Source organism: Jatropha curcas, chromosome 9 (assembly GCF_041381405.1).
Source record: "Jatropha curcas cultivar XTBG-Jc1 chromosome 9, XTBG_Jcur_1.0, whole genome shotgun sequence".
Lineage (NCBI taxonomy): Eukaryota > Viridiplantae > Streptophyta > Magnoliopsida > Malpighiales > Euphorbiaceae > Jatropha > Jatropha curcas.
The window spans coordinates 26912859-26933784 of record NC_143159.1 but is presented as its reverse complement, the minus strand read 5'-3'; the positions used below and the strand labels follow the sequence as shown (position 1 = coordinate 26933784).

General features: G+C 32.7%; 3 protein-coding genes across 7 annotated transcripts; 1 reads left to right on the top strand and 2 right to left on the bottom strand.

Annotated features, from left to right (window-relative positions):
* Positions 1-874: 874 nt before the first annotated feature.
* ZIP6 (ZIP metal ion transporter family) lies at positions 875-2703 on the bottom strand. The gene is made up of 2 exons (XM_012223674.4): positions 1877-2703; positions 875-1382 (listed from the first exon to the last, which is right to left on the bottom strand). The coding sequence occupies exons 1-2, from the start codon at positions 2585-2587 to the stop codon at positions 1068-1070; spliced, it is 1026 nt and encodes a 341-aa protein (XP_012079064.1). The 5' UTR covers positions 2588-2703; the 3' UTR covers positions 875-1067.
* Positions 2704-7118: 4415 nt separating this feature from the next.
* LOC105639572 (Acyl-CoA N-acyltransferases (NAT) superfamily protein) lies at positions 7119-8665 on the bottom strand. Its single transcript, XM_012223660.4, has 2 exons — positions 8379-8665; positions 7119-8270 (listed from the first exon to the last, which is right to left on the bottom strand). The coding sequence occupies exons 1-2, from the start codon at positions 8550-8552 to the stop codon at positions 7305-7307; spliced, it is 1140 nt and encodes a 379-aa protein (XP_012079050.1). The 5' UTR covers positions 8553-8665; the 3' UTR covers positions 7119-7304.
* A 7094-nt stretch (positions 8666-15759) lies between these two features.
* On the top strand, positions 15760-20926 carry TAF15B (TBP-associated factor 15B). Of its 5 annotated transcripts, XR_002284916.3 has the most exons (7): positions 15761-16092; positions 16189-16306; positions 17389-18109; positions 18449-18599; positions 18760-18841; positions 20294-20505; positions 20623-20926. XR_002284916.3 is itself a non-coding variant. In XM_089725754.1 (6 exons), exons 1-6 carry the CDS (start codon positions 15849-15851, stop codon positions 20409-20411), a joined length of 1428 nt encoding a protein of 475 aa, XP_089581880.1. In that variant the 5' UTR covers positions 15760-15848; the 3' UTR covers positions 20412-20926. The 5 variants fall into 5 exon arrangements, 4 of the variants coding, with proteins under 4 accessions (XP_089581880.1, XP_012079034.1, XP_012079026.1 ...); XM_089725754.1 differs by having other exon boundaries at positions 15760-16089; positions 20297-20926; XM_012223644.4 differs by having other exon boundaries at positions 15760-16089; positions 20294-20926.

Sequence of the window (20926 nt, the reverse complement as noted above, 5' to 3'; positions counted from 1 at the left end):
AAATTAATATAATCAATCATTTATCAGTTCTCTAATTAATCTTTTTATTCAACATTTTGTTGAATGCGATTGAAATGTCAATTTTAAATAGTTCAAATAGTTTTCAAACTCCATATTATTATTATTATTTTTTTAAATAGTTTTTTTTTCCTATAACAAATTAAGGAAAAAAAATTGAAATGAAAAGAAAATAATATCAAGAAAGAAGTGAAATTAAGAAAAGAGTAGAGAAATCAAAATTTATATAAACTTTTTTTTTTCTTTTTTGCAGAGAAGATAATTGTAAATTTTCAATCCACCCCTCTCTCTCTATTCTAAAACTCCTTTCTAGAGCCAATCCTTTAAGACTTCAACCTCAATCTCTAGGGTACTATTGCAATTGAATCATCTTTTACCTAGATTGGAAAAAAAAAATCAAATTGAATCCATCTAATTTAATTTTTTCGATCTGATTCTTCGAGTCAATCAATTCAGTTTAATCCAAGATTTCAGTAATTTTGGTTATCAGTTTTAGTTTAATTATAAATAATAAGTGAATTTTGCTCAAAATTAAACTTAATGAATTGATTCAAATCGGTTTAATTTTATACATAGTTCGACTTTAATTCAGTTTAAAAAAAAAACAAAAAAATTTAATTTAATTTTTCATTTTTTAGTTCAATTTGATTCAAAACCAAAATATTTAGTAAATTGCTTAATCATTTAATGATACTAGATCAAAATTAAAGAGGAAATTACTATTTAATTTTTAAAATTAGATTAAATTAATTATTTTGGGATTAGAAATATGAGTTTGTAATCAACTATCACTTGTCACTAAATTTACCACAGTAACTATGACAAAGAAATATGAGTTTGTAAATCCAAAGCCCAATTGAAGCCCATGTTGTGGTGACTTTGTTTAAGGCCATTACAGTACTGTCAATACATTTAACCAAATACCAAATGCTTCATAGCTATTCTGTTCTTCATTAATTGATGCTGTGTTGTATGGATATGCTTCCATTGATTTTACATGCATTTACATATAATTAATCTGACAAAAAGAAAAAAAAAAGTGAAAATTTTCAAGCCCAAAGGGCAAGGATGGACATTGCTGTAGAGCCAAGAATTAGAGCAATGAATGATATCTTCTTCAAGGATGGAGCAGAGTTCATCAACTTGTTATGGAAAAAATCAAGAGCTATGAGATCAACAAGACCCATGTATATGAGTATCCCTGAAGAGAGGGATCCTAATAATCCTTCCATAATTAAGGCATTAGGGTTACTATCATCATACCCTGTCAATGAAAATATTATCATCCCTAATACTATCCCCATTGGTGTAGTCACTGAAAACATGAAACACATGTAGCCCACTGTTCCTAAGCTAAATCCCGCCTGCAAGTATCCATATTATTGCAGTTTCAGATGCATAGCAAAGTAAAAATAAAACCCAAAAAAAGAAAAATCTTAACATTCAAGAACAAGTTAACCAACTACTAGTCGTGTGCATTTCCACGTTTTTGGAAACGTTTCATTTATCTGTTGGGGCTGAGTTTAACTCTGCTCGCATAGCATCAGATCCTTATGCCTACCAAGGAGGAATTTTCTCGTATTGCTGACGGAAAAGAGCCCTTCCTACTCGGACCAAGTCTAATTGGTAATCCCTCGTCTTGCTGAAGGAAAACGAGCCATTTCCACTCGGAACAAGTCTAGTTGGTAATCTTTGTTTTATTATTATCTCTATGTTTATGTTTATTTCAAAATTTTGAATTTATTGTAATCAAACTAAATTAATTTCTTGATCAGGAGTATTTAATTTATTGTAACGTCTAAATTTAACAATTCCTAAAATAAAAGTAAAAAATAAGAAAAAGAAGTGACATAAATACCTGAGCTATGCAGCCACCAAGTCCCATCCCTTCAAAGATCTGGTGAAAAGCAAGAGCTGCAACCAGAGGTCTAATGGTGCACTGATTTTGTGACATACCCATCGTCACCCCAATTATCACCGAATGAAATATGATCCCAATCTCCAACACCTGCGAAACTAATCTCTGCTTTAATTTCACCAAACTCTCCTCCTCTTCTCTTTCTCCCAATTCCAATTTCGACAATTCTCCCGCCTTCTTTCCTCCAATTTCCTCCTGTGTCCCAACCGGAGTATAATTTTTACTACCGCCGCCGCCGTGGCCATGGCCCTGGCCCTGACTATTCTCCACATGCGCGCTTGCAGTTATATCAACTAACAAAGCGATCAAAGCACCAATCAGAGTAACCAACCCAGCGACAGGGAAGTCCTTCCATGGATGTTTGGATGCCACGTGACAATCCGAAAGGGCGGCGTACGCATCAGGAAGCACGTGTACCAAAGAGGTGGAGAGGATTACACCGGCGGCGAAGCACTTTATCACAAGAATCGCTCTGTCGTAAAGCGGTTTTCCATGGAAATAGCGAGCGAGGAGTACTGGAGAAGATATGCCTATAACGCTCGTAAAGAAGATAATTAGGATAGAGATTAGCTTCAGATGAGACGCCGCCGTACTGTTACGACAGCTCAACGCTCGAGCCGTATCGACAACGCAAGCTGATGATGGAGCCATGGAAGAAGTGAAGAGAAGAGAACAGAAGAGAGGCAGAGAAGAAAGACTCTGGGAGTATTATTGTTGAGTCTACAACTAAAAGTCTACTTGGACTCCATGAGAGGGACTATATGGAAGGAAAGAGGCGTTTAAAAAGAAGTGGGCCTATCTATTAAATGAGAGTGTTCTTTTGTGGTAGTGATATGTGGGATTTCCATCTTCGATTTTTTTTTTTTTTAATTTTCTAGAAAATGTTAATTTCAATTATTTGTTGTAAAAGGTAGTTAACAAGTGGGATGCGCATTAACAATTTATGGGGGAATTGTTAATTAGTTGCAAAGTTTTTAATTTCCACTTCTCAAAATATTAAAATTATCGCAGGCAAAGACATGGTTTAGTGACAAGTATATATATGACGTGACAATAAATTTAAGAGTCTATTCGGCAAATTTAGCTGGTTAAATATTAGCTATTACTGGTTAACGGTTATATAACAGTTTAGAATAAAAGTGTTCGATATAAATAACTGTTTGATTAGCTGTTTAATATAAAATGACAAAACAAAGACTATGAGAGCAAAAAAAAAGGTAAAGACAAGCGATAGGTATATGTGTCATAAAAAATTATAAAATGCTAAACATTATGTTTCATAAAACAGTCTCAAACTCTAAAGGGTAGATATTATATTACCGATCGTTATAATTAATTAAGATAGTGTTTCAACCATATCAAAACATTAAACACTACATTGCTATCGAACTGTGCCTAAGTTTAAATCTCCTTCCTTAAAAAACTCAAAAAAAATATTGATTTGTATTAGTTTAAATTAAGGATAGAAGTGAAACGTATATTTACTAATTTTAAATTATTAATATGTTTAAAATTTTATTATCCACATTTATTCAAAACCCATTGAAATATTCATTTACATGTTTATATCCGAATTTATTTAAAATTTTATTATTTTGCTTCAAATTACCCTTTAAATGGAATAGGATAGGGTACCAATAATTTTAAAATTGTTCAAAGTCAAATTTGAGTAAGATACTATTTTTTGCTAGTAATAAATAATACTAACGAGCACCCATAACTACACCGTTTAATTTAATGGATATCCATAAATTTATATATTAATTTTTTATGATGTGTGTTGCATATTATAATTGCTCATTATTTGATCGTTGTAATACTTTTTTTTATTACAATATTAAGTATTTGATTATAATTTTTTTTCTCATATTTTTCAGATTTTTATAATTTTATTAAGCCTGTATTTATATTAAGAATAAGATAAATGCAATGATTACATATTAAATGTTAAATAAATATTAATTTTACTATAATCTATAAGAAATATTGATTTATAATATATATCATATTTAATAAATATTTAATTGATATATATTTTGCAAGTTAAAATATTTAATAAAATATTTTTACAAATGAAAATGTTTAATACATATAATTTTATAAATTCAATTGTTTGATAAGTCAAAATAAAAATTAAGGTCGTCAGAAAATTAAAGTAATAAAATTGAAAGACGAATTTATGTATGGCTTACTGTGCAAGTTTAAATATGAATTTTGGCTAATTATTCTCGTGACCCTTTAACTTTGTCGGAGTTCAATCATGACCACACACCATCACATTTCAATAATAATTATACTTCGTGTCAAAATGAAATATCTTTATTGGAATTCAATCATAATCTTATAATTTCACATTTCATTTTAACGAAAAGTTTAGTCAGTGGTAGCGCCACAATATATGTAATGAGATCACATGGGATTGAATTGATGAAAAAAGTTTAACAAATACATATTAAGTGAAAATTTTTAATATTTTTAATATAATTTAAATCACTAAAAATTAAATTAAATAAATGATTCTGTTGAAAAATATTTCTAACTCGGCGGCTTAACAACTGAATATAATCATTATGAAATTTGAAAAGTAGAATTGTGACAGTGAGTCGTATTTATGCATTAGCCATTTATGTGTTCTACCGTAAATGCCCGTGTATTTCGTGTGTGCATGTGTATATATCTTGTGTGTACATGCACAGTTTGCACAAGAACGTGTGTGTATGTGCGTGCACGTGTTTCGTCTGTGCTCACCCGTGTTTGTGGATAACTATAAAGACTTTTTAGGTCAATCTCCACAAGAAATTGTTTTGAAGATTTTTCTTCATTTTGTTGCATATGCGCTAAGGATTTTCTTTTTATAAGAAATTTATGTACTTGAAAAACCAATATTAATTTTTAATAATTAAATTTAATTACTAAAAAAATTAAATAAAATATAAAATGCAATCAATATAAAAAATAATATAGCTTATAAGTAATCAAGAATAACTTATCAATGAACACTGATTCCTAATTAAAAATGAGGATAAGCGTTTAGGATCAGAATGGTTTCTTTTCTTGTACTCTTCTATTATCTTTTTATATTATAAGATCTTAAAAATAATTATTATATGTTGTACTAATTATAATAATTTCAAATATTTTGTAGAAAATGTTTTTTTTTTTTTAAGACGTTGGTGGTTTATAAAACCTGTTGTTTATATGTTGTAATATTTTTAAATATTTTGTATTTCTTCAAAAAAACTATTTTTAAATATTTTGTGAAAGATATAAGTTTTTTTTAGTAAAAATTAATGCTCTATAAAATAATTATATGTCTATTGCCAAAATTTTGTAATGTTTTCAAATTTTTTATAGAAGGTAGTCATTTTTTGCAAATTTTTTTATTTATAACAATAACTCTAGCTTGTAAATTATAAATATTTTATAAACTAATATTGTTTTCTATCAATACGGTATTGATTGGGCTGGTAAACGACCTCAATTCCCGTAAAGCTGAGAATATAAGTTGATAATTTATAAAATAATATTTTGTTTGTAAACGGTGATTAATTTTTTTTATAAAAATTGATGTTTTACAAAATAATAAATCCAATTGTCAAAATTTTTTAAATATTTTTTTAAAAAATAATTATTTTATCTACTTCAAGTAAAACTAAAGTTATCTTACTTGCATCCATCCGATGTGATCATATGTACATAACATTATATAAAGTAACAAATAAACAGACACAGGAAATCAACAAGCAAATATTAAAAAATAAAAAACAATGAAGAATTAGACTTGTCTAGAAGAATCTATAAGCTCATCTAGACTAAATCTTCTATCTTTTAAAATATTATTTTCACTTTATCTTTTTTTTTTAATATAAAAAACATTTTTATTTTAATAAAAAATTATTTTTTATTGATTTGGTTTATGAATGAACCGAAGCACCGAATCTATATAAGTTAATCTCGTCAATTGATTACTGTCTTGATAGAATTCATAGGCCGTACATGTTGTCTAGCTAGTTGTGACACCTAGCTAGCATCCTCGTTATTAAAACTGAACTCTCCTTTAATTCATTTTAGTCCACTACAATTTGAATTCACACCACTGATAGAAATTGTGCTTAACCCACTAGCATAGAGGACAAATTAAAATTAATTAACCCTCTTTCTCTTTCTCTTTCTCTTTCTCTTCCTCTTCCTCTTTCAAGTCAAGAAACTATTGTCGATTTGAACCAGCAAAATCTCATCCTTCAATCCATTATTTCCTCATATATGAGAAAACAATTCATGTATTTTCATTTTGTATCGTTATCCTAATCATGCATGATTAGTACATACACGTTAGATATATGTGCTTAAACAAAGTTGAGGGTTCCCATCTTTGTGGGTATAGCTTAGATGTCTAACTTGTGTTGCTTTGTCTAAATAAGGAATTCTGACTTGAAAACTTAACCACCTTTTGTTTTTATATCCCCCATGAACGAACTAGGGTAATGGAAGAAGATGTAGGATTCTATACTTGGTAGCTGAAGCTGACATCTCCCAACTCTATAATATGCTTTATTGCTAAAACCAGAGAAAATCCATGGAGTTCATGATTATTAATTTTTGGGAAGAGACATAGCTAACCTACCTATCTATCTATTTGGTTCTCCAAATGAAACTTCTCTTATTTCTCGTCTCTTATTATATTCATGTGAAAATGGAGAGACAGATTGATATGTGGAATTTTCTTGCATTGATTGGCATGCATGTCGAAGAGCTCTTCAGGCATCGATCAACTATATGCATATGAGAAACGACAGATGAGGAGAGACATTTTAACCCAAGAGGAAAGGGACAAAGATGGACCACCAAGCTTCTTGTTTAGTCAATATCATGAGGTAGCAAAATTGGAGTTGGGAGCAAGGACAAAGAGGGTGGCACCTAATTAAGGAAATCTTTTGAGATTTTATGTCACCAATGTGAAAGGAACAAGAGAAACCCACACCCCCCCCCCCCCCCCCCCCCCCCACAATGAGAGATGGAAGGACTTATCTAATAATGTTAGCCAAATGTATCTCAAATTAACCAATAATAATAAAAAAAATTCATTTGATACTACCTCTGTTCATTCTACTGAAAAAAATGTAGTTAAAAAACAGAAGTAAATTAATGAATTTCAGTGCTTACTCATTTATAAGTTCAGGCATGTAAAAATTCATCGTACTCCTGAATGTTAATGATTATTACATAGAAATTTTAATACTTCCTCATTCATAAGTTCAGAAGTGTACGAACCGATCCGTGACTCATATAATGTAATGATTACATAATAAAATGAGGTGGGGTTTGGCTTGGAGCAGGAACTAAATGGTGAGGATATTAGTTTTCTTGTTCAAACCTCTCTTGGGTCTACAAAAAGAGATGTTTTTGTTGCTGTTGTCAATTCATTAAGCCTCTTCTTTTCTTCATTTTTCAAGGCCTTTATACACCACAAATCTTCTGGACAAGAAAGTGATTTCCAATGTGGGATGTGATTCCTTACTATGTCGTTTTCTCCAACTTCTGTTACTATAACTTTACAATCCTTTTTAGCCATGTTGTGTACAAATTTGCATAAAGTGCGAACCAGGTTTCCTGATAACGGTCCCTGATGGTGCAATCCATATATAAAGTAAAACCCAAATGGCCTGAAGAAATCTGTTATTGCTCGCAATTTAAAGCAAGGAAATAGTTTAGCAATTAACCTTGAACTCTTTGTATATACCCAGCAATGTATTGGTACTTTCCCTAACCTCAGCTTGAACAGCTCTCCACTATTCCATACACTAAGCATAGCCCAATTTTTCGGAACTTTTCCTTCTGAACCAAAATGACACCATGCTTCACCACTAGGATAAGCCACCCAAGTGCCTAAACTTAACTTGTTGTTTAGTATATTGCCTATGTCGTTTGGAAAAAGCTCAGTTGAATTCAAGAATTTGCGATACAGAAGCTCAGCTTCTTGAGGGTTGAGTTTAGTTACTTGAATGTTTGATGATATACGTAAAGATCGATGATTAACTGGATTTACAAGAATAGAAGGTGTCCTAAACTTGACATAACCAAGCTTGTCCATGAAAAGCTGAACGGAAGCTTCATTGTCTTTCTCTGTTGCCATGTAAGCATAATCAACGTGGTTTTGAATAAACCATTCTTCTAGCTTTAACACAAGCTTTAAACCAATCCCTTTTCGCCGATGAAGAGGAGACACTCTCAAGCCTAACACATAACCCACCTTTGCTAGATTAGGCTTATGAAGACTTGCTAGCTTTATGGAGCCTTGGATAACACCAACCAATTCACCTCCAAGCTTCGCTACCTAATGTTTTATTTTAACTTTGAAATGATGAAATGAAAAAGAAACAACAGAACATATAGAGAAAGAAGATGAACTAAAGAAATATATATATATAGCTTTGGGACGTACCAGCATGTTATAGAAAGGACTGTTTCGGATTCTGCAAATGGGGTCACCCAAAGTATCAGTGAAGAGGATCACTCTTCCAGTTGAGCCTACCTCGCATCTTTTTTCCAGTTCTTCTACTCCAGCTCTATCATTTTGGACATCGTAGCTTCGTATTAAAAGCTCTCCATATCCCATTTTTTTATAGAGAGGTCCAGAGAGAGATGAAAGAATTATATTGCAGTAGGAGCAACGAGGTTGGCTTCTGTAGTATCAGTGTTATATATATATAATATATATGCAAAGGGAATTAAAATGTGGAATGTGTTTGAAGAATAATAATAATAATAGAGAAAAGATGGTTAAAATAATAAGATGTAGGTTTTGTTTGTCTTTTTGCTTTTGGGATTGTTAAATTAAGCCAATCCAATCGACGTTAGGATAACCTCAGGCTCACGACAGGTTTTGCACGCCTAAGAATGTGTATCCATGGATGGCTAACCTCCATTTGCTGATTACTCTAATCATTAACTTTTAGTTTTGCTACCCTTTCTTTTGCCATTATTATCATGCACTACTTTGCCTGCCTGTGGATGAATTTTAGCTTTTTGTTTAAGATTGCCTTTCACTTTTTTGGTGTAGCTAAATACGGCTCTAATTACCCCCTCTCAAACAAAGTGCACTTTTTGAGAATCGAACTTATATTCTCAGCTTATTGAAGTTGCCTACCATCTCTAAAACCTTTATACTCTATAGCATGAGAAGAATTACACCTTTTGATTATACCAAAAAGAAAATACGGCTCTAATTATTAAAATTTTAAATTTTGAATTTCTGATCTTATAAATAAAGCTTGCTTAAAAATATAAATTATTTTCATTCATGAAGAGTTTTAAAGTTTTTGCTGAGGATTGAACACAGGCTCGGTATGTAGGAAGAGCTCCCGGATTCGATCTCAATTAAACATACCTGTAGAGAGAGACGAAGAGTCTTAACTATGACTAAGTTCCGAGCCGGATTAAGAAGTTCTTGGTGATAGAGTTCGGATACCAGTGGTTTACACACAAAAAAAGAGGTTTTGCTAAGGATTAAAATATTTCTTATAGAACCACTAATGGGTGAGATAGAATGGTAAGCCTTCTCTCTTAATCAAAGATCTCGGTTCAAATTATAGATATGGAGTACTTTTAAAATTTAATAGAGAGCATTTTAATTCCTTAGTGAATCTATCAATGTACCTAGACCGGGTCATGGCCTCACTCATGTACAATTAATTTCCATTATAGAAAGATAATTCGGTAAGTTTAAGCTTTTTGTGAAGAGGACCTATCTCAAGTGTACATTTTCATTTTGCACTAATTTATTCATGATTTGTTTCTTTGTATTGTGTTGTTGAGTGGACAAGTGTGGTCCACCCACCCTCCTTTTAGACACTTTAAGTAGATTTGAAAGTGGTTTATGCCTCTCGCTTTCTACTAATTAGGACAATTAAACCAATATTAATCATTATTCCCATTGTTTAACCCTTTTAGTGCCTTCTGCGCGTGCATAACCAGCTTCTAACTAATATACGTTTTATTATGTTGCATCCAACATGATTTTAGGCTTCGTTTGATTCAAAATGGTATCTTTTCGAGGAAAATATATTTCTGAAAGTATAATTTGAATGTGTTTGATATATAAATCAATTTTCTATGAAATAATATGTTTCGTTTGGTTTAAAATGGTCCACTTTCCGGGAAGATACACTTCTAAGAAAATTATTTTTCAAAAAGTATAATGTGAATGTATTTAATATACAAATTAATTTACCTACAGATTGTGGTTCTATTAGCAATCCAGGTTGGGCAAGTAGAAGAGCTTTCAGGTTCAATCTTCACTATACACACACCTGCAGAGAGGGGCGAAGAGTCTTAACTGTGACTAAGTTTCGAGCCGAATTTAATTGGTCTCTCATGTTACGGGCAATAGATCCGGGTTCAAATCCCGATCATCCCTAAAGAAGTTAATTCCCTTATATAATGCAAACTAAGCACAAACAAACATCAGCTTAGTATTATTGGTAGTGATCATTGATTAAGCATTATCAACGAGACAAATTTACATGTACCAATTAATTGCCATTAATAATTTTTTTTCTTCATTAGCTTCAATAATTTAATCTATACGTATCAGTTAATGGTTAGGTGAAATGTCCCACAAGCCAAAAAGGCTGTCTGATACCAAGAACAGATACATTCAAACACTAGGCTTCGTGACCATCATCGTCACTCTTTTTGAGTGATTAATTTTTCTGCTGAACAGTAAAGAACTGGTGGAGTTTTATCAGTTAGCTAATTATCTTAATTAATAATGATTATGGAACCATTAAAAAACAGATTAAAGGCTCAAAAAAGAGAAGTTAGGAAAAGAAAAGTCCCACAATAACACTAACAAAGATGGGTAATCACAAAAAGAAATGTCCAAATCCAAACTATCGCTATTCTGCACTTTCTCTCTTTCTTTTTGGGCATTTGAAGGATATATTAATTAAATCATTATAATCATCACTCCACCCATTAATATTACTGAAAGAAGAAGAAGAAGACACGTACTCCATATATTGCAAAGCTTACTCGTGTTTGAAGTTCATTATCCATTGTCTGTTAGGCAATTTTTTTCTCTAGAATGGGACTGTAAGATCTTCCTTGTGTGAGGCTAATTACTGTGCTGATAAGCTTGTTAATTTAGTTCAGAATTATCCTCTGAGACTACCTGTTCTCTTGCAACTTCCAGCGAATATGAGTTATGCATGATGCTAATGGTTTTTAAGATAATACACCGAAACGCAATCAAATACTGTTTGTACTTGATTTGGTGTATAAGTGATTAAGTTTTTCTCCATGTGGATAAGATTTGTCTATACCCAGTATATTGATAGTCACATACATTCAGCCAATAAAAAAGAATTTCTTAAAAAAAATATTATTGTCCATGAATGCTATTTCAAAACTCTTTTACTGATTTATGATTCGGTTGTCCTCTGTTTGAACAATCAGTAATATCCTCATTGGTATATGAATTTACTCCTTCCTTTGCATGAATTTCATTAGCGTAGAAAAATGTGTAAAAAAAAGGTTCAATAACCCTACTCTGCACATATATTAATATTGTATTCGGTAATAACTTTTTAACTAACCTGTAGAGCTCTGACCAATTAAAACATTAAACGCTATTTTTTATAGTATTCGATAACATAACGTTTAAATTAGCTTTTAAATGTCAAAATAATGTTTTATAAAAGATTAACCTCATGTAAAGTTTAGCTTTTAGCATTTTATGAAAAACTACTCAAACACATAAACGTTACTAAAACAGCTACCAGCAACAAAAATAACTAATTTTACCGAATAAACATAATCGTGGTAAAGGTCTCATCCACCACCAACCAAAGGGTTGAGATCTTAGGTATTAGAAAAATGTGGGCCCTACCACATGATTTTAGTTCTCCGCAAAGTGCTCGCTCCTACAAAATATGTCTTCTTTGTGTCTTTCTTTGCATGCATTATGTTGTCTATTTAGCCTCTTGGATTGATATTTTCCTATATATATTATGTCCATTAGTAAGGAGGGACCCACTAGTTTTTGTGGGGGTAAGAAACTTCTTAATTTTCTTTTTGGATATTAGGAGCAAGTAATGAGTTCAATGTCCCACTTTAAAAGAAATAATTTCAATAAGCTTATTACGAATCCCTATTTGGTATGAATTTGATTCTTATGTATAATTTATTTGGGTATTTTCCGTAATATTAAAGGTTAGTTGTAGATGTGATTAATACAATTGAAAGTATAATTTCAATTTTTGAAATAATCTTATCTCTTTTTACGCTAAAAACAATAATTTAAAAGTTTTTTGAATTTTATACGTAAAATATTAATTTGGTATGTGAATAATACAACTTTGCTAACTATATTTTTTATATTTTTCAGTCATCTAATTAACATTTAATCAATTTAATTTTACAATAAAGTGTTCAATATGTTAAATAAAGTATTTAATAAGTCCAATTATATAAGTTAAAGTATTCAATAAATAAAAATAAAAATTGAGGATGTCGTAAGGTTTTTCGTGAAAGTAATGAATTTATGTGTTGAGTCAATACAAAATCTAAAAGTACAATTAAAAAAAAAAAAAAAAAAAAAAAAAAAAAAAAACCTCCTCTTCACTTGACAAGCATGGTGGTGTACACAATCCACTTGGAGAGGATTCAAGTATCAAATGGATCTCAACACATGATCTATTTGAGAACGACTCAACAAACAAAGGATTTTTTAAATTGTAATTTATCATTTTTCTTTCACCATTATCTCTATATTTGGACAATTTTAAAGCTAAAAAGTCACTTAAAAATATAATTACTATGGCTAATCCAATCGTATGTTGATTTTTTATTTTTTTTATGTACGTCTAATAATCCTTTAATTTGCTTTTGTTGGAAACTTGTAGCTTCCATATTGTACCTTAGGGATCCTTCTTTATTATTCTTATTGAAGTTGTATTTTTTTTTTTTTTTATTATAAAGTTGAGAGGTTGAAGAATTTTCTCAATGGAATTCTTTGCTTTTGCAATTTTGGTAGTCTAAATTACATTTGTATTGCACTTGTTGTCTTTTAAGGATGTCAGTAGGATTAATAACATCGAGAGTTTTTGTGTGAGGTTAGTGATTTTGCAAGATAGATAGAATTAAAGCTATTTTAGGATTCTGAATTGGGAGCAAGTTGAGTCTGCTAAAACATCTCCTTCCACTTTCTTCTTCACTCTTCTTGTTCTTCTTCTTCTTTAAGTCCTTCGCTTTTTCTAATCCAAGTGTTTTGCTTATACAAACTTGCACATACTTGGCTTAAAGTTCTTATTGGCGAAATGGGTCCGCCACTGGATTGGGAATATTTTGCATTAGGAATCACACCTTTAAGTTGAACAAGAAGAAGGTGGAAGTAAATGCAAAGGTTTTGTCAGCACTTGCTGGATGAAGATGATGGACTTCGCTTGAATCTTGTTGGGCCTTGAAAAATACCATTAAAGCTCTTGTTGGGAAGTAAATTTTAAGGTTTTGTCAACACTGTAGTAGGTTTTCATCTCTTTTCTCATTAAAAGTTACACTTTGACCTTCATGTTCTTGCTCCACAAATTTCCTAATTTTAACTTCAGTTTACAAGTCCTCTCCTTTTGGTTCTGATGCTTTTTCCTCGATTATTCAGTGTCGCAGTATGTAATTTTTGGTTATCATTGTTTTCTTTTTCATGATTGCTTTGGTTGGACTCACGGTGGGGAGAGAGATGCGACCCATGGAGCGGCAATTCACGTCGATGGTGCCAAGATCATCCCCTTTGATTTAGTGACCTGGGTTTCAGTGTTGAAGGAACGAGAGACAGAGGGAGTGTTGCCTGAAGAGAAGGGAGATAATAAGGGCAATACTGTCATTTGATAAAATCCAATCACGTTTTATACACGTGGATCCAAAGTGGCAGTCTTAGTGTCGTCCTATGCGATGTTTTTTTTTTTATTTTAGTGGTTCCTTTCCTTCGTAATTGTATTTCCAACTTGCTACGTAGGATGGAGACAATTGAGTGAAAATGTTAGTTGCGAAAATTTTCTATTGAGACAAAAAAATAAAAATAAGAGGGTTGGGACACCAAATTTATTATTAAGCCCATTCTTTTACGATATTGACTATCCATATTGAATGTGTTACTTTCTTAGAGTGGAAAGTGTAAATTTTATGGAAACTATTAAAGGTTTACTTTACAAGCCTATAAAGATTGCTAATGGAGCTCAACAGGAAAAACCTCCAGAAGAATGAAATGACATGAATAAGAGGGTAAATGAGCCCAGCCGGCTCATGAGCTATTCGAGCTCAGCTCGAAAAAATTTCAAAAAAGTTCGGTTCGAATAGAGCTTGAGCCGGAGCCAGCTCGTTTGTTAAACGAGCTGAGTTCGAGTCTAGTGATGTTCAGTTCGAAAATTCATCGAGCTTATATATATAATATTTATTTTAGATTTGCTTGAGTTTCAAACCTCACGCTTAAAATTTTTCGAGTTGAACTCGAGCTTTTATTGAGCCGAGCTCGATCCTAAAATATTCAGGATAGTTAATTTTTGAGTCGAGCAAGTTCGAGCTCGGCTTGACTCGTTTATATCCCTAGACATGAAGAAGCGAATCTATACTCTAAATTACAATTTGAAAAGACATTCACCAATAAAAATGAAAAGAAGACCGCAAAGTCTTTATTAAGGAATGACTTCTAAAGGTAATTTCTCTTAAGAATATAAAAATAAAAGGCTTAAACAAGATTTCATTTGATGAGTTTTTAGATAGTCTCATTTACTATGAGATAAGTGATAACACTAATGGAAAGTGCATTATAGCCAAATAATGAGTAACAACAAACCTATTGCTTTGAAGGCAGGGGCAAAGCTCTATAGGGGCTTAAGCTCATGGTCTCCAGAAATTCTTTTAAAAAAAAGTAGATATGCACGTACTTGATTTTTAGTTATTTTAGTATCAAATTAACACAACCAAAATGTTAAGGAGGAAACAAAATCTTTCCAATATGTTGAGTATGTTGATAGAGTGCCATTTACCGGTACATACGATGTGTAACTCATCTCAGATCGTAAAACGTAAAATTTTTTAACTTTTTCAATAGAGTGTATTTTTCGATGATCAAATTTGTATTTTCACTCTTGCAGGGATTGAGGTCGCTTACCACCCGAATCAACACATTATTAATTATATATTATGATTTTTGATATATGATAAATTAGGCAAATTATCAGCCTCATAACTTAAATTAATCATACAATGTATAATTGGGCTTTATATCAGTTTTAATCTAAAAACTGATATAAATTTAATCAATTAATTAAAGCAATTGATTATTTTTTTTCCTATAATTACCTTACTCGATCCACGTACCAAATGTGTCTGACAACTCAAAAAAAAAAAAAAAACACACCACAAATATTATAGTTATTATAACTTTTAAAATATTTTTATAATAAATACAACTTTAAATTTAAATTTAAATTTTTTATTATCTTTTTAATTTTAAAAGTGAGAATTAGTTATAATTTTTAATTCTTAAATTATTCCATAGATAATTAATAATTTTATTGTATATAATTAATAATTAATAAAATTAAAAATTTATGATTATAATTTGTGCAATGCAGGAATGGATAAGAAGTTATTTTGAACCAAAAAAATATATTTTGTTTTTTTTTGAAGGTAAAAAAAAAAATTGAAGACCTTATTTTTTTTAAATGACCGACCTATATAATAATATATGGATCAAACGAGGGCGGTGAATTACCAAAATATCTAAGTTTCAAAGGTCAAGTAATATCGTATATATAAATACAAGTTCTGCTCCTGTAACCAAACAGCGTCCTTCCCCTAATTTTTCTTATCGCTATCGGGTAGAAGACAAAAGGAAAACCCTAAGAACTAGATCATGTCTGGAATGTACGGTCAAGAAGGCGATTCTGCTCCTCCATCTTACGGTGGAGGTGGCCCTGGCGGATATGGAGGTGGCTATGGTGGCAGCGGTGGAGGAGGAGGATATGGAGGAGGAGCAAGTGCTGGAGGCTATGGAGGTGATGGTGGATATGGCGGTGGTGGAGGCGGCCGTGGAGGTTATAGTGGTCGAGGTGGTGGCGGAGGTGGTAGAGGATATGGTGGTAATTCGCAAAATCGTGGTACTATTTTTGTTTTAGATTAATTTGATTTCTAGCACTGGTAGAAGCTTTATTTCTCTGCTCTTGCTAACTATTATTGTTTGATCCGATCTGCAGGAGGTGGTGGAGGATATCAAGGAGGAGATCGTGGAGGAAGAGGCGGCGGCGGTGGTGGCCGAGGAGGTGGCCGAGGTGGAAGTGGAAGAGACGGTGATTGGCTATGCCCTAACTCGAGGTAATTTGTGGTGTAATCTGTAAGTTGATTTGGTTTATTACGTTTATTGGGATTTTTCATAAGTCGTCGTTAAGAATCTGAAGTGCTACAAATTGTAAATAAAAATAAAAAATACTAAAAATAATCTTTTATTATCAAAGAATGACTGATAATTTTCATCATTCGTAGCTAATAAGAACAATGTGCCATTAGGAGTATTGGTTTACCTCATCTGTTAGTCTACTTAACAACACACAATGCAAGATTTTGTAATCGAAACTTTGTTTTTGAAAATCAATTTCTAAAGCTAGAAGTTCTTACCTCTCCATCCATCATCAAATCCACACTCATTAGATATACAACAATAATTGTATTTATTAACATAATCAGTGTGTACAGAGATGGAGAGATAAAACTCTTAAGAAGTATCTAATCATTTTTGCCTCAACTTTTCATTAACATTATCAGTGTGTACAGAGATGGAGAGATAAAACTCGAAGAAGTATCTAATCATTTTTGGCTCAACTTGTAGAACTTAAATTTTACTTTCTGGTCTTTACCTTATATTCACTATATTTTTCCTTTGGACTTCGCCTATTGAAGTTAAAAAAAAAATAGAGCAATATAAATGGAAAATTACTTTTTATTAGGAAAAATAGAAATTTTATTTTATTTTTCTTGTTTAATAACCTTTATGGACTTGTTTAATGGCCTTCAGTTTTGGTAATTATTTAAACTGACCAAATCGTAATCATTAGCAAACTAACTTTTTTTTTTTTAAGTATTTAGCAAATGGTAGTATCCTACTTGGGATCCTGATTCTAAAATGATCCTATATGATTTTTATTATATCCTAATGATCTTAAACCGATTGGACTATGATTCTGCCAGAGGAAAAATTCTGCATGAGATTTGATTGATTAACCAAATTTGAATACTGGGATCTTGCAATTTTATGATCTGGGATTGGATCTTAATTGCTATGGCCCAAACTTTATTAATTTAGAAAATATTCAACATTAAATATGGAGATATAAGGTTGACCATATATAGGAATTTATTGTTTGGGGCTTTCTAATTGAAACCGTTTTATGGTTATGTAGCTGTGGAAATTTGAACTTCGCTAGAAGATCTGAATGTAACAAATGTGGCACTCCTTCTCCTGCTGGTTCTAACAATGATCGCAGTGGCGGAGGTTATAACAAAGGAGGAAGTGGTGGAGGATACGGTGGTAACAGAGGAGGTAGAGGTGGTAACTATGATGGAAATAGAAGTAGCAATTACAATGAAGGGGGCCGAGGAGGTAGTTATGATAATAGGAGTGGAGGTGGCAATAGAGGGGGCTCCTATGGTGGTAATTCTGGAAGAGACAATGGTGGCTATAACCAGATGCCTCCTGCAGTACCGTCGTATGGTAGTGCTGGAGGTGGAGCTAATTATCCACCACCTCCTAACTCATATGGGGGGAACACTAATTATGGAATGGATGCAGTTCCTCCTCCTACAAGTTATACAGGTGGACCTACAGCTTATCCTCCATCTTATGGTGGTCCTGCTGGTGGTTACAGTGGTGGTGATGTTACAACTGATGTTAGAAGTGGTGGGCGAGGTGGCCAACACGGGGGATATGGTGCTGGCGGTGGTCCTCGTTATGAAGGAGGTGGTGGACAAAGTGGTGCTCATGCTTCTGATGCCGCAGCTAAAATTAAGCAGTGTGATGGAAATTGTGATGAGACATGTGACAACTCGAGAATATACATATCAAATTTGCCACCTGACGTGACTACTGATGAACTGAGAGACCTTTTTAGTGGCATTGGACAAGTAATTCCAACTCTTTCTTCCCTTTGAATATAAATGCATGAAGATTTATATTTGATGATTCTGTAATTGTTGTTTAATTCCTTGAAGGTGATTTTTTTTTTCCAGATTGTTTTACAAATATATATTAGCTTATTATTAATTGTTCATCTTTAAGTACGGAAATATTTGAAATATGTTGATTTTATGTAGCTTCTGTTGCATCAATGTGGAAAATGTCCAATGGAAATAATAAGCTTAATACAGAATTTGCAATCTTTGCTAAGTACCTTTAGTACAAATTCTTCATATGATGTAATTGTAATATTCTATTGAAATGGAAACTGCATTAATATTGCTTAGGTTGGAAGGATTAAGCAGAAGCGTGGTTTTAAAGACCAATGGCCTTGGAATATAAAATTGTACACAGATGAGAATGGAAACAACAAAGGCGATGGAGTATTGTCTTATGAAGATCCAAGTGCTGCACATGCTGCTGGCGGTTTCTTTAACAGTATTTACCACATTACTGTTTATCTTTTCTGTTTTTTGCTTCCTCCAACAATATTTCACCTGACCCTTAACTAACGTTTTCAAGACCTTAACATCCTCTTCTTTTCTTCTATTCCGTCTGTTTTTTAAGTATTATACTCATTGCTTGCTTAATCTTTCAGATCATGATATAAGGGGTTATAAAATCAGTGTTGCCATGGCAGAGAAATCAGCACCAAGGCAGCCACCTTCCTATGACCACAGGTAACCTTCCTAACAATGATCTCTTCTTGTTTCTCGTAGCATGTATGCTTTCAGATGCATTGTTGCACTGTTTCAATTTAGATGCTTAATTTCTGATGACCGTGTTGAATTGTTTAATTTCTGATGACCATGTTAAATTGTTAATCTGTTTTTACTAGGTTTTCCTTTATATATTAGGTTAAGAATAGCGTGTGCTCATATGATCAAACTGGCGTGTCGTCTTTGAATTACATAATCAATATAAATCAAATATTTGTCTAAAAAACGAGCTTTTATGAGTTCTTTTTTTTTTTTTTTTTTTTTTTAAATTGTTGTCCGTGTATATTCCCTTCGCTAAGAATAATTTCACAGTTAATTACTTCATATAAAGTAAGTTTTAAGGACAGCCAAGTCAAGATGGATAGAACATTTGAAGAAACAAACAAATGTCAGATAGTTTCAGCATAGTTGTTTAAAAAATTGGAAAAATGAAGACAAATAGGACTGTCCAAAGGAGAAGGGGGGGGGGGGGGGTGTGTGTGTTGAGAAAAGACTTCAATTTATGTTAAAAAGAAAAGATGAAACAGAAACGAGGTAAGGGGGAAGATTGAATGGATAGCTACAAACATAGAAGCTGAAAAGGAGAAGGGAGGAAAGAGGCATAGGAAGGAACTGAAACAAGGTGGAATGAGAGAGAGATATATTTGAGGGATGTGACTGTTGGAAATGGAACAATTGGCACCCAGTGATGCCAAAAATGGTGGCCTTCCTTGTCGAGGGATCTAGATGCGATGGAAGGTGCCTTCTTTCTCAGGCCTTGGGTATCTGTTATCTTGTTACTTGCAATTAATAGTGACTATGGCTACCTCTTGTCCCTCTTCTCTCTCTCTGTTCCATGCAATTAATATTGACTATGGCTACCTGTTGTCCCTCTTCTCTCTCTCTGTTCCAAAGGAGCCAAAAGTAAGGTTTTTTGTTACTTATGATTCTAGAGGATAGGGATTTAGTTTATTTGGTTGCTTGTCATCTCCTCGAACATGAACCTGGGGCTTGCGATTTGGTAGTCTAGGAGCATGCTGGTCACCATTGTGCACGTGATGGATCATGGTGGTATAAACATCACACTGATATGTGATTTGCTGCTGCTGGTATTTTTCTGGGTGGCTTAATTTCCGCACGAATTTGTCTGTGATTTGTAGAAGGGTACATCTAGGAACAAATTCAGAGTCAAATATATCTGCAGGTTGCATTCAATTCTTTATAGGATGGGTGATAGGAGTATGGAGTTTTTAATTATGACTCTCTTGGAAATGTTGCATCAGATAGAAAACAATGCAATAGTGTTAGGACTGCTAAACACTGACTTGAAAATTCATGATTTCGTCCATTTCTCTTTGTATGCATTTATGCTTCTTTTATTTTAGACAATGATTTTTGATCAGCAATGAATATGTTGACTAATTGATTGAACAGCAGAGGGGGCGGTAGAGGTGGCTATGGTGGAGGTGATCGGCGCAGAGATACTTATAGAGATGGAGGCTCTGGTCCAGATAGGCACTACCATGGTGGAAACCGATCACGTCCATACTGAGAATTTCAGCTCTGAGCTTTTTATGTACTAAGAATTGTGATCTGAGGGATTTAATTATATTTCCTTGGGGGGTTCTTAAACTGGAGACTAAGAGGTAGGTGTTCATTACACTGAGCAATACCCCTTTTTCTCCTTTTTCTGTTTACTCGCTCATGGAGGGGTTTCTATTTTAGGCATGGGATTGATATTAATTGTGTGAATGTTTTTATAGTGGCTAGTGGATTAACTCCAAATTGCTTGCTGCTATGGTAGGTTGATATTTTCAGGTGAGTGAAGCTCTTTCAAAATCCCACTTTATCCTTGTTTGGAATGTAGAATAGGGGATTATGTTGAGTTTATTTTGCATGCCTCATTCGATGTGGCGATAGCGCTTGTATTTTTTGCATGCATTATCTTTGCTAGGCGATTAGGCGATTAAGCTTTGTACTGACCCAAAAAACGCACCCTGGGCTATTTCTAGCATAAATTATTTATTTGTAGGGAGATGGCAATGCAAATCATTTTTGTTTCATTAA

Excerpts from the sequence above, each read along its gene's own strand:
- ZIP6 (XM_012223674.4), bottom strand. The coding sequence starts at position 2,587 with ATGGCTCCATCATCAGCTTGCGTTGTCGATACGGCTCGAGCGTTGAGC. Across the intron at positions 1,383-1,876 it reads TTGGTGGCTGCATAGCTCAG|GCGGGATTTAGCTTAGGAAC; the intron begins GTATTTATGTCA and ends GGATACTTGCAG.
- TAF15B (XM_012223628.4), top strand. The coding sequence starts at position 15,849 with ATGTCTGGAATGTACGGTCAAGAAGGCGATTCTGCTCCTCCATCTTAC. Across the intron at positions 16,307-17,388 it reads TGGCTATGCCCTAACTCGAG|CTGTGGAAATTTGAACTTCG; the intron begins GTAATTTGTGGT and ends ATGGTTATGTAG. Across the intron at positions 18,110-18,448 it reads TTTTTAGTGGCATTGGACAA|GTTGGAAGGATTAAGCAGAA; the intron begins GTAATTCCAACT and ends AATATTGCTTAG.
- LOC105639572 (XM_012223660.4), bottom strand. The coding sequence starts at position 8,552 with ATGGGATATGGAGAGCTTTTAATACGAAGCTACGATGTCCAAAATGAT. Across the intron at positions 8,271-8,378 it reads GTCCTTTCTATAACATGCTG|GTAGCGAAGCTTGGAGGTGA; the intron begins GTACGTCCCAAA and ends ATAAAACATTAG.